The sequence below is a fragment of the Haliotis asinina genome, chromosome 3 (genome assembly GCF_037392515.1).
Source record: "Haliotis asinina isolate JCU_RB_2024 chromosome 3, JCU_Hal_asi_v2, whole genome shotgun sequence".
Classification (NCBI taxonomy): Eukaryota; Metazoa; Mollusca; class Gastropoda; order Lepetellida; family Haliotidae; genus Haliotis; species Haliotis asinina.
In genome coordinates, this window is record NC_090282.1 from 88,495,539 (window position 1) to 88,509,330 (window position 13,792).

Here is a 13,792-nt window from a genome sequence, read left to right on the forward strand (position 1 = left end):
TAGTTTCTGAAGATATCAATAAAGGTTGTACTTTGGGTTTATACATATTATTATATATAGTTTGTATTATAATATGTACATTACACTTCTGGATATAACGAATGAAGAGACCGTTCAACTTATACATACTATTGATAACACGTCTGGCCGACTCGAAATAGCACTATGCGATATCACCTACTACCTGCGATGGACAAACGTCAACACCACATTTCTTGTGGTGTTCATCGATGGAAATATAAACAGAATAACCTATGGTTACTCAATGATGAAATTTTCAAACCGTTAGGAGCTAACCTTAAAATAAACGACTCAAACGGAACAGTGGTGTTAGACAACACCAATGGTCAACACAAACTGATGTTGGCCGTTGGCGTTGATGCTAGGGCTGCCAGGAACGTAATAAGCAAGAGAGCAAGTTATACAAAGTCATAAGTCAATATCACAATACCGATTTCAAACACAAGTGAGACAAAATCTAAGGCAATGGGTCACAAAATGTAATATAGCAAACTCACCAAAGTCTTAGTGTGAGAGAGAAACAGTTATGCGGAATGTAACACAGCGAACGGTCTGGCAGGGTTAATGATCAGGCGCTGACGAATACAGATGATGTATACTCCAGTAATGGTGTGTGTCTGTGTCAACACGGCAACCAGCCTTTATGTATGTTTATATATTCAGTCAATTCCTGAAAGTTCGAGAACTTACGACCATTGGCACTAACGTGCAGAGCTCTAGAAACAATCGTAGTGGTCTCGTGTGGGTCGTCGCTATTTCACCCTCGTTCAGAGACCGCGTAAATGTTGATAACATTTGAGCAATAAGGAAGAGGTTAAACAAATACCAAAGTATTTGTGGTGGACAAAGTAAGTTAGGGATTTTATGATTGATATTTTATCAGTGTGTGACTGATTACGTAGATCATTTTTCAAAATTTCGATATACATTGTATCCCTGTTTTGTTTGTCCAGTATGTAATGCAGTGCGAAACACGTACCGTGATAAAGAAAATGGAAACAATAAAATAAATTATTTCTTAGCCTTTTATTGCTGATACTACAATTCTAATATGTAGCATTAAATACGTTAATAGGGGTCCGATGAGAGGGAACGCTAGCCGCGCAAATGTATTTTGCGTTGCGCACACAAAATAACAGTTATATGGAATAATACGTACGCGAGATATGAGAAGGTGTACCACGCGATAAATGTAGTCCGCCACTGTGGTCTCTGAACGAGAGTGAAATAGAGACGACCTTTCGTGTGTATGTTTTGCAGAGGGAAGTAACTCTAAAGTACTGCCTTAGAGGCTTGCCGCTTAAATAATTCTCTGAAGAAAATATGACCCATAATAACTAACACTAAAACATTCAATATTGTGACCCAATTACAACAACCGCAAATAATAATTAATAACAACTCAAATCACGGAAAATACACTCTCGTAACAATATTAAGCAAGTTAAGTCTAGTGCTCATCATCCAGAGTCACAGGGAGCTTCAGAGAGGTTTCATGAAGCTTTGAAGAATGTGATCAAGACTTATTGCTTTAAGATAGAGAAAGATTTGGATGTGCGTGTGCATTTGTTGTTTGCTATGAGAGGGTCAGTTCAGGATTTGGTCACATTTCATATCATAAATGTTCAGTACTTTTCGTATTTTGACAGGCTTTAAGGTAGCCCTTTAAAGCAGGTCGTCGTGCTTACGATTTACAGATTTACTGGAGTATATAGCTGCAGCCACTCCGTCAACGCTTGACCTTTATAATCGCCGCCTGACCACTCGCTGTGTTATATTCAGTAAATCTGTTTCTCACTCTCACACCAAGACTTCGGTTAGTTGACATTGCATTGTGACCCATTACTTTGACTCAGTTGCATTGTAAATGAAACCTCTATTGTAAATCCTTGTTTCTTGCTTTCTGTGCAATATAAAAATTATTGAAAATTTCAAACTTCTCAGTGCTTTATATTTTGCTGGTTCTGAGGGGATTTCTTACACTTTTTGTCACGGCATATGTTTAACCGTAACATATGGCAGTAAGGTTTATGACTTGTAATTTAATACGTAATTATGTATCAAAGGTTCTGGGCCGTTTTCTCCCCATGAGGCCTTGATGACAGTACACTGGAGAGTGCATGAAGGTAAGATAATGACTGAAGAATGTTATCAGTTCCTAAGGCCTCTGCAATTCCATGAATTAGAGCTGGTCATGACAGTCCTTGAATGTAAAGAGCGTCGTCTACGGCCATCACTGATCTCCACACCAAGGGATGCAAACTAATGCATGGAACCGTCACTCATGCTGACGAAGTGGATGTATACTTTTGTTTTTCACTGACCTTAGTCGTTGCTATTTTTTATTTTCTGGGCCTGGTTCTGTCTTTGAGGGAGAGACAATCGAAATGTGCTCATTTTGATGCCACTGAGTGAGTCCACATAGTTTACAAGTTCCCTGCAAACAGTTCAGCTTGATTTCAGTGTGATTATACGCTCTGTTCCTCATTCAAACATACTTTGCAAACGGGCAGCTCAACACAAAACACCTTCAACACAATACAGCTTCCACTGTCTACGCAGTCCACTCCATTCACCAATCTCTTTGGTGCATGAAAGCGATGATCACACCGCGACGTATCGAACCAGCTACAGCTCCGCAGAAACAGTTTCAACCCATATGCGTATCCACTATACAGGGGGTGTAGTATTAATCACAACTCATGGGCAAATGTAAGTAATGTAACACGCAATATCTATAGCTAGCCTCTGTACTTGATTCTCTTAAACTGTGGATTGCTGAGTGTGGCATAAAACTAACTCACTCACTCACTTAAACTGTGGTAATATGGACTTGCCACATGGGTTGTACTTCGTATATTTGTTTCAGGATTTACATGTATGGAAATGCATGGAATCTGAGTGATCTATTTCCCAGCTGTAGCGACCATAAAACTTCAAAGTCAAGTGCTGGGATTCGAACCACGGATCATGTGATCCGAAGTCGGACGCCTTGTCCACATGGCCAAAGAGGTTAACCTCGTCAGCAAGCTGACAAGGTAAGGATGTCATATGTGGGATGATTGCACGCCCTGCTACACAGCGTCAGCCAGGATCTCATTTTGAACTGCTTAGAGGAAATGCATCAATGTGCATCAATTATTGTAACTGTGTGATGAGAATGATTGTGCTATGGCATATTTTGTTTGTAATATAGGTGTAATAGATATGTTTTCAAAAAAGTTATTTGGACATTGTACTTCAAATGTGTGTGAATGCATACTTGATATCGTTGCTAAATGGCTGGAGTAGTGCCGTAGTGACGTAAAACTTCAATCAACAACAACACAACCCCCCCTCCAAAAAAAAAAAACAAAAACACAAAAAAAAACCCACCCCCCCAAAAAAAAAAAACAACAACAAAAAACAAACCCAAAACAACATCAGTTTGAAGCAATTTTATTAGCTATATATAATGTGCAATGTATCGAAAATGTTAAATTAATAGTTTGCAATGTAACCTAAGTACATTATAGCTGACACTTCTGTTTGTAAAGAATTGGGAGAATGTTTACAAGTCTTGTAAACTTCATCATTACAAAACATTTACGAACTTCACCAATCAGAGAGTTTCTATCATTACCCATATCATTACCATATCAAGGGCACCAGGAAGTGGGATAGTCTGTACTATATACTCATGGAAAAAAATTAAGGGAACGCATGTTTCTTAGGGCAATTAATAATTTCTGTTTACTAACTTCAGCGTCGTGTATTATCGTTTTCGTGAAGAGCAGTTCACTCACCATAATGCTTTCCATGCACGTGCACTACATGCTCCTAAAGTTACATACACTTAGATTTACACGTGACATATATTGGCACTGTCAAACACAACGATTAAAAACAGTGTTAACATGGCGAGACAGTACTTAACTTTGGCACAGAAATGGGAGGCAGTTGGCATGGTTAATGGTGGAAGCTCATTACGACAGGTTGCAACAACTTTTCACAAGTCTGTTAGCGCGATATCCAGACTTTGGAATCTCTATAGAGCGACTGGTGACGTCAAAATGAGGCGTGGTCGGGGACGGAAAAAGAAAACCACCCCACGGGATCACCGGACCCTACGCCTTATTGCTCTGCGAGACAGGTTCAGATCCTCCTAAAAAATCAATACGGAATTCAGGCGAAGCACAAACGTCAGAATTTGTTCACGTACAATGCGTAATCGTCTTAAATCGGCTGGTCTAAAAAGCCGCCGTCCATTGGTTGCACTCATTCGCAGCATGCCACGACGATGCCAAGCAGTTCTCCAGAGACATGGGAGACACACCCGATATTGATTTTCATCACTTGATATAACCCTTTTCATCTGTATGAACTTTTCTCTTACTGTTTCAAAGATTACAAGTCACAGCTAATTCTTGAGTTCCCTTAATGTTTTCCATTGGCATATATATAGTGGAGAAAAGCTAATTAATATGACGTTGACTAATACAGAGAAGAGAGAATCTACCTCACCCATATTCCATCTCATGTCTTAACCCCCTCATGAAGCTGAGTGTCACACGTCAAATGTAATTGGTGCTTCACACTTGGACGCTCCTCGTATTCGTGCTGGTGTTTTTAAAACACACCTAATGTCATGTTGGAAACAGAATGGGCTAAATGATTTACAGTACAAAATAAATGTAGCCATAAGGAAGGGGACAGTTGGTGAAAAAACAAGGGCAGGTAACTTGCCTTTGTAAAAAAAAAATCATCTCAATGAAAATAAATCTCCCGGTTCGGATTATTCCCGATCTAATCTATGGCAGTGATTGCATCATAAATATAATTCCAAAACTACACACCAAGTTCTGCTTTTGAGACTTAATTTTTCTTCTTAGTAGATTATGCAACAACCAATGCATCCACTCCTTTAAGGATATATTCTGTGTCCAGTTAGCCTCATTTTAAAATAAATTTAGAACAACGGCGTCACATGGTATAACTGACACGCTTCTTAAAACCATTATACAATGCAATCTTTTCAAATGTGTGAGAGATTATCTTGAAATTGGGAAGTTTTCATGTAAATCCTCATGATGTAAAATAGCTATTAATGAAACTTTTTTTCATCTTGTTCATGTCAATGTGTCTGTACCAATCAGTCAATCAATCAATGCTTTATTGCACAAAAGTTCATAGACCCATATACAAAGAGTTTCATGTATACATCTGTATAGGAACATGCAATAAGTTGAACAGAAATATAATTCAATTAACAAAGGAACAAGTGACGTCACCACATATGGTTGCCATACTAAGCCCTGTCTGCACGTACGGCTCATGTTTGTCAACAAGAAATCAGTCAAGTTTACGCTTCGGTGACTACACAAGATTTTATGTTAAAATGACATTGACATGAATCCCTGACAAACATCACTAGACAACCTTAAGGAATTATTCCTACAGGAAAAGAAAGATATCTTAAAGTAACTACAAAACGTCAATAATGAACTTGCTGACAAAATAAACGATCTAAGTTTCGAGGTCTGCAAGTTAAACAAATGTCTGACACTGAAGAAAAAGTCACAAATCTTCGTCACGACCTTGATACAGTGCGTCATAGCCAGGACATTATACCTGAGGATGTTGGAGTGTCGTCTATCAAGATGGAGAGCGTAGAAAAGAAAATGTCTCTGTTTGAAGACGAAATGGACAGACTTAAAGCATTTAGTACGAGAGACAACATCATCCTGTACAATATACCAGGAGCATGAAGTTAGAAACGGTATGTATGTATGTATGTATGTATGTATGTATGTATGTGTGTGTGTGTGTGTGTGTGTGTGTGTGTGTGTGTGTGTGTGTGTGTGTGTGTATGGATGGATGTATGTATGTATGTATGTATGTATCTCTGTACGTATCTGTCTATGTATCTATGTATCCATGCATCTATGTATATACCTATGTATGTACCTATGTATCATGTATGCATCTATCTATATATCTATGCATGTATCGATGCATGTATCTATGTATCTCTGTATGTATCTATGTATCTATGTATGTAGCTCTGTATGTCTGTATCTATGTGTGTATCTATGTATCGATGTATTTATCTATACATCCATATATGTATCTATGTATCCATGTATCTGTGTATCTATGTATGTATCTATGTATCTGTGAATATTATATTTTCAGAATCGGGATTACAATGTTAAATATATGAACACCCAAACATTTTTTTCCATGTTTCAGGCTCATCTTTGACATCCATCCATACATACAGTGATACTTACAGACAGACAGACATGCATACATGCATGCATACATCCATCCATCCATCCATCCATACAGTGATACATACATACATACATACAGAGATACATACATACATACATACAGAGATACATACATACATACATACATACATACATACATACATACAGAGATACATACATACATACATACATACATGCATACATGCATACATACATACATACATACATACATACATACATACATACATACATACATACATACATACATACATACATACATACATACATGCATACATACATACATACCCCTGTCCTGATGGTTTCACTGCAGAATTCTTCAAATTCTTTTTGCTGGATCCAATGAGTATCTTATAGAATCGCCAGATTATGTTTACAGAAACGGATCTTCACTAAATACTCAAGTTCAGGGTGTTATCACAAGTATTCCAAAAGAAGGCAAATCTCAAAAGTTAGCAAAACCTGTGGGCCTATTTCATTAGTTAATATCGTGTACAAACTTGCCTCTGCAGCTGTAGCAGACAGAATAAAACAGACTTTAACCACATTTATCAGTGAAGAACAGAAAGACTCCATAAAGAGTAGTTATATGGGAGAGCTTATAAGACAAGTGAATGACGTCATGGAATATAGATTCCCGAATTCCGAATCTGAACAATATTCCAGACTAAACTGACGACCGCCACTTGTAAAACGACGGTAATAGCTATACACAATGAAAACGTTGGCGGGAAGGAATGGCGTTCGTTGTGTTAAATTCAGTAAAACTGTTTCTCACTCTTGCACCACGACTTCTCTGAGTTGACATTGTATTTGTGACCAATTACTTTAGATTTGACACAGTTGCATTGTACATGAAATTGTGAATCTTTGTATCTCTTCTGTTTGCTGCTTATTACAAAACATTGAATATTTTAGACTTGTGGTGTTATAATTTGCTGGTTCTGAAGGGATTTCTTTTGTCATGGCAAACATTTAACTAGAACACATGTGAGTGAAATCTTTAGTAGAAGGGTAACTGCCAGGGGCGTAGCTACCATTATTAAAAAACCCAGGCTTACACATGATTGTTGATAAAGAGGCTGGCAAATCCTCAGTACTCAGTAAAGCTTTGCATCCTATCGACCTTACACGAAAAAGTGGCTTGTTTTGTGTTTAACCGCCAGTTGTCTTGTAATCTGCGTTGGTTTCGATTAGGATACTACCAGAAGTAACCGAGATGTCTGTCTGTTTATTCAATGGACGTTAACTTTGGTCAGCTCTGTCCACATAAGCAGTATTGTTCTCATATCAAATTGATTGTCGGGACTGTTATTTTTATCCGTAATCTGTTATGGGGAGAGTCCGAATTATAAAGGAAGCTTTAATGACAATTTTCCCGTGACTCAGAGAGTAGTCCGGATGATGAAGAAAGCCAGTTCACAAATTGTCCCCCCGTACTTGTATACTAGAAGTATATTTCCACCACGGTATTGTCACTGACAAAGGGATCAATAGTCTCTTTTTTGTTTTAAAGTAAAAATTTATTTCTTTTGTTTTGATGACGTTAGGCTGTAATGGTCGACTAAACAAATCTGTGATACAAGTGATTTGCACAACAAAGAGTACGGCGAAAGGCCAATGATGTATTGCGAATACACACAGGCGGATGCAGTTTTTAAGGAAGCAGCTGGACAAAGTTCATTTTCGCATTTTCACCCGTTTTCACGAGAGTTTCAATGGTCATTTAATAAACTTTCAGGACAAAAGGGGAATGCGCATTCCTGCACACACCCTTCCCTCCACACGCTCATCTCATCCTCTCTTGACCCGCCTATGGGACTGATAATGGTCAAATAAAAAAGGCTTAAAAGCAAATATGACATAAAGAGTGCGGGGACGCAGTATTCAAGGACCGAACATTCAGACATGATATGTATAGCTTAAGAACTAAAGGCCATCCTGCTCCATCTGACTAATGCAACAGATCAAGGTGGGACCGCTCCACGGTGTTCACAACCATCAGGTATCCTACATTCGGTTAATGCTATTAGATCAAGGTCGGCCCGCTCCACGGTGTTCACAACAATCAGGTATCCTAGATCTGGCTAATGCTATATAGATCAAGGTGGGCCCGCTCCACGGTGTTCACAACCATCAGGTATCCTACATCCGGATAATGCGACACCAAGGTGGGCCCGCTCCACGGTGTTCTCAACCATCAAGTATCCTACATCCGGCTAATGCTACAGGTCAAGGTGGGCCCGCTCCACGGTGTTCACAACCATCAGGTATCCTACATCCGGTTAATGCTATATGGATCAAGGTGGGCCCGCTCCATGGTGTTCACAACCATCAGGTATCCTACATCCGGTTAATGCTACAGGTCAAGACGGGCTCTCTAAACCGTGCCACCCATTCCGTTGATCTTGCATGTGTCACCTCTTTCGCATATTGAAGCAAAAACACACGTCCTGCCATTGTTCAGCTAAATCTTTCAACAACCACCGGCGAAGATGCGTCTCTTGTTCACACGGCCCGATTATAACACTGGACTTTTTTAATATTAAAAACAAAAAAACTGTCAGTCTAAGTAAACGTATGTCTCAGTATTGTTTGTGACACTCCTCTACTGAGTGTAACAAACCCTAGTCGGAGGTCGCGTCAGGTAACCTTACCAAATCGCTAAAGTGGGCATTCGCATTTACCTGTTTTAACCTGAAAAGGTTTGTACCGAACGATTCCCAATGCTACTTTCCATACGATCATTTCCGGGTGATGCACATGGAGCACGCTATAGCAGTAAGTAAACGGTCGCTGAATAGCTTTGTCAGTATTCATGGATGTCAACTTGCGGAAATTTTGGCAGATGGTAACCATGCCACCAGAAAGCCCTAAAGGAATATAGTGCAGATCAAATATTTGTGCTGTTTGTTGAGGGATACGTGTCAGTGACTGGGGAAGTATGTAAGTCCCGCCAAACCCTAAACAGTAGCCATTGTCTGATTGGTTACATCCGTTCGGCCATCTTCCGTTTGACTGGACTGTCATGGGTCGCGCAAAGGTTACCTGACCCGACCTCCTACTAGGGTTTGTTAGACTCAGTAGAGAAGTGTAACACACAATACTGAGGCTAAGTTTAATTAGACTGTAAAAACTGGTGTACTCTCATGTGAAAAAAGCCTAGTGAGTGGAACTGACATGAAAATCTGCATCCTGTAACCCACTATGTACATGTGGTAGGAGGAGACTGCACATACGTATAACACGGAGTTTACAAAATCTAACATGGACCGGTGTAAATGTTTCCATTAATGTGCCAGCTGGCCACTTCAGATAAAAGACCACGGTGGCATGAAAATAATAATACTAGTACACTTCACATACAGTCAACAACACTATTCAGTGGGCAGTTGTGGAACACACTGACCACTTATTCAGCAAAGTGTGAAGGTCTGAGGTGAGACAGATATGTCCACGCGGATGCGTGCTGGGAGTTGCCTTGTACCTGGGTGTTTTGTGGTTCTGAGGCCAGTGCAAGGAGTTGCCTTGTACCTGAGTGTTTTGTGGTTTCGAGGCCAGTACTTGCTTTTGACAGCCACATGACAACCCGTTAGTGTTCACTCTTTGGGCTATGATATGCAGCAAACAAGTGCACAATACGGTGTACGGTGTACGATATTGTCGCTGGAGCCTTCGCAGCATGCATGCATGTAGAGTGTATCTATGCAACAGGTATGCATATAGAGTGTATATATGCAACAGATATGCATGTAGAGTGTATATATGCAACAGGTATGCATGTAGAGTGTATATATGCAACAGATATGCATGTAGAGTGTATATATGCAACAGGTATGCATGTAGAGTGTATATATTGAAGAGGTATGCATGTAGAGTCTATATATGCCAAGGTATGCATGTAGAGTGTACATATGCAACAGGTATGCATGTAGAGTGTATATATGCAACAGGTATGCATGTAGAGTGTATATATGCAACAGGTATGCATGTAGAGTGTATATATTGAAGAGGTATGCATGTAGAGTGTATATATGCACAAGGTATGCATGTAGAGTGTACATATGCAACAGGTATGCATGTAGAGTGTATATATGCAACATGTATGCATGTAGGTTGTATATATGCAACAGGTATGCTTGCAAATTAAAACAATATTTTATGGATAACAACTTTTTATTTGCGTGAGTGCGACGTTTCGACGGAAACGTGGCACTCACGCAGTTAAATAAGTTGTCATCCATAAAATATTGCTCTAATTTGTACGTCTTAACTTCTAAAATGGCACTCAAGAAAATGTATGCAGTGTGTGTATGTGCGCGTGTGTGTGTGCGTGCGTGTGGAGCATGTATGCATGCAGAGAGTAGGTATACACAATGTGTGTGTGTGTGTGTATGTGTGTGAACGCATACTTTTCATTGGTCCTTAGTTTTGCGCTGGTTGCCATTTCGCTATCATTGATCTGGAAAATGAAAGAGACGTCAAACATTAAACTTTCCTATGTGAAAGCATATACATGACTGTGCATAATATATATCAGAAATATATAGGGTAACACTCGTCTGTTTTTGCTAGTCTCAGATATATCAAACATTTACTTGTGTTGTCACCCACAGACATATTGCTGGAACATTGCTAAAAGCAGCGTTAAACCACATTCACCCATCCACTGGCAGTCCATCTCCGCTGATCCCTAATTTATTTGTTTGCTATACTTTATAGTGTAGTTTCTGTAGCAGGCCTATTATATACTGAGTCAAAAAAGAAACTTCATATTCTTTCTTCTGGGCACTATAAAAGGACAAGAGATGGTAAGATGGTTAAACTGTTATCATATCATTGCTGAGATCTATGTGATGAACTCGATACAATGACAGTGCCACAATCAGTTCCATCAGGCTACACCTCCGTTCCAAAGCATGGGTATACAGACTGTCAAGTCACAAGAATCAAAATTCGAAATTTCTCAATTCAATATTGTGTATGACCGTTCCGCGCATTCACCACTGCCAAACACCGTCTCCTCATCGAATGCCTGATGATTGTGAACACTTGGTTGGGGATTCTGTGCCATTGCTCTTACAAGGCAGCGCTAAGTTGCAAATTCTGAGGTTGGTTCGTAAGACCACGAAGCCCTCTCCCAAGTGCAGCCCAAACGTGCTCCTTTTTATTAAGGTCAGGGGACCTCGATGGGCAGTCCATGACGTTGATTCCAGCGTTTTAAAGGAAAATTCGTGTCAACATCGTGGTATGCAGCCGAGCATTATCATCCTGGAACTGTAGCCCGGGGCCATGAGCATCCATGAAAGGAACGGTGAGCACCTGGTCGCTGTAAGCAGCAGCTGCGAGATTTCTACGAATGACCTGAAATCGGGAACGGTTGTTCCCACAGAAAGCACCCCACACCATGCGACGTCTTTTCCAACTATTTGCCTGCCGTCCGCGAATCTGAGGGTAAACCTGGATTCATCGCTAAAGACAACTCGATTCCAATCTCTCTCACCATCGGAGGTGACATTGGGCTCACAGCAGACGCTGACGTTGACGTTGATGAAACGGCGTCAATATTGGCCCAAAATATGGACGTATGGACGTCAAGAATGGATATTGGCAGTCGATTTCGAATGGTCTGTGAGGACAGTCGACCTCTAAACATCTCAGCCCTGGCTCGTGTAGCCGGCAGAAATCTGTCATGTAGGTGACGTAGGACGATTTGTCAGTCTTGCTGCTCGTGATTTCACACGTGGACGACCCGACCTTGGGCAATCAGAAGTGGTGCTAGTTTGTTGTAGACGACCTGGCAAGTCATACACAGTACGGCGGCTGCATCCCATTGCTCTTGCGACGTCAATAACTGATCTTCCCGCGTGCAACATGCCATGGGCACGTTTACATTGCACATTTGACAATCGTGGCATTTAAAGTACCGTTAGAACTGTGGTTTAAAAGTGTGTTTTGAATTTTTGAGGCCAATGCAAACACGGACAAATGAAGAAAACGTCGACGCGAAGATCACTGCACGTGGAAAACCTGATTTTGCACTAACGTCATTTGCACGACGAATGGATATGTTTGAGTGGGTTTTGCTCACTGTTTTACTAGAGTCGAAAGCTAGGGATCCCATTTCGGATACACAGATGTATAATCAGAGAAGAATTATTCATTATTTTTTAAAAATACATTTTGTGAAGTTTCGTTTTTGACTCAGCATATATGTGGTTCAACAAAGTGGTTGTTGGGACAATCTGACATCGCTTGTAAGCATGTTCTCCATTACAGGACTATTACTAAACATACCTGTAATATCTCATATCTATATCTACTTGAATCCAGGTATAGAATAGTTCATACTTTCTATGAACAATCTTGTATTCAAGTGTATTTAGCCCATCTTCTTCTAGACGTTCCTCTGCCGTCTCTAGCATGGCAAGTCTGTAACAAAGGAATGCAAGTCTGGAACAAAGGAATGCTTTAGTGAAGGCCAGTCAGACAGAACACAACAACGCTTTAGTTTCCATAGCAACTCAGAGTCAGAGGTAAACAATTCACAAATAGCTGTTATTCACCCAGCGCCAGCGTCATTACACCATTGCGTCTTTGTCTGGGACAAACACTAATAAACCGTCAAGATCAAGTCATTGTCTGGGACAAACACTAATAAACCGTCAAGATCAAGTCATTGTCTGGGACAAACACTAATAAACCGTCAAGATCAAGTTATTGTCTGGGACAAACACTAATAAACCGTCGGGATCAAGTTATTGTCTGGGACATACACTAATAAACCGTCAAGATCAAGTCATTGTCTGGGACAAACACTAATAAACCGTCGAGGTCAAGTCACTGTCTGGGACAAACACTAATAACCCGTCGGGATTGATTCAACGTTTGGGATTAACAAGGGTCTAACGCTATTTTTCAGGGCACTATCACTTGTCATTTCATTAACTGTTGAAAAGACCGAGGGATTCTGCAACTTATTACGAGAGTGTCTTTTCTGTAGTTTGTATTGTTCTTGATTAAGTGATAGTTATTATTGGGTCACATTTCATATCATCGGTAATAGTTAATAGTGTTTTAGCGGCACGCCTTTAAGGTAGCGCTATAGAGTTGCCTCCCTTTGGTGTGTTTTGACTGTTGGTAAACACGAGGCCAATCGCAAAGCTTCGATACTTCGCTGGAATGCTCAAGAATCGGTGACTCTGTATTTGTGTGTGTGTGTGTGTGTCTGTGTGTGTGTGTGTGTGTGTGTAAGGCTGGCTGTTGTGTTGACGACACACACATGGACTTACATCAGAGTAATACTGAAGTTGTGTGATCATTCGGCCTATCTACATCTGTCTGACTCTTCGTCTGATTGTCAACATCGACCTTCATCCAAGACTGACCCTTTCACTCTCAAACCAATATGTGTGACCGTTTACTTTAGGTTTTACTTAGCTGCATTGTACTAGACACCACTGTTGTGAATCTTTCTATGTTGCTCTTTGGTCAGTACA

General features: G+C 40.2%; 1 protein-coding gene across 1 annotated transcript in view; it reads right to left on the reverse strand.

Annotated features, from left to right (window-relative positions):
* Nucleotides 1-7,815: 7,815 nt before the first annotated feature.
* The window catches only part of LOC137277192 (beta-1,4-galactosyltransferase 4-like), a 57,864-nt gene continuing 51,887 nt past the window's right edge, over nucleotides 7,816-13,792 (reverse strand). The window contains exons 7-8 of the mRNA XM_067808868.1: nucleotides 12,591-12,725; nucleotides 7,816-10,755 (exon numbers count right to left, since the gene is read on the reverse strand). Coding sequence (XP_067664969.1) covers nucleotides 10,719-10,755; nucleotides 12,591-12,725 — 172 coding nt within the window. The 3' untranslated portion in view covers nucleotides 7,816-10,718. The remainder of the gene's footprint in view (nucleotides 10,756-12,590; nucleotides 12,726-13,792) is intronic.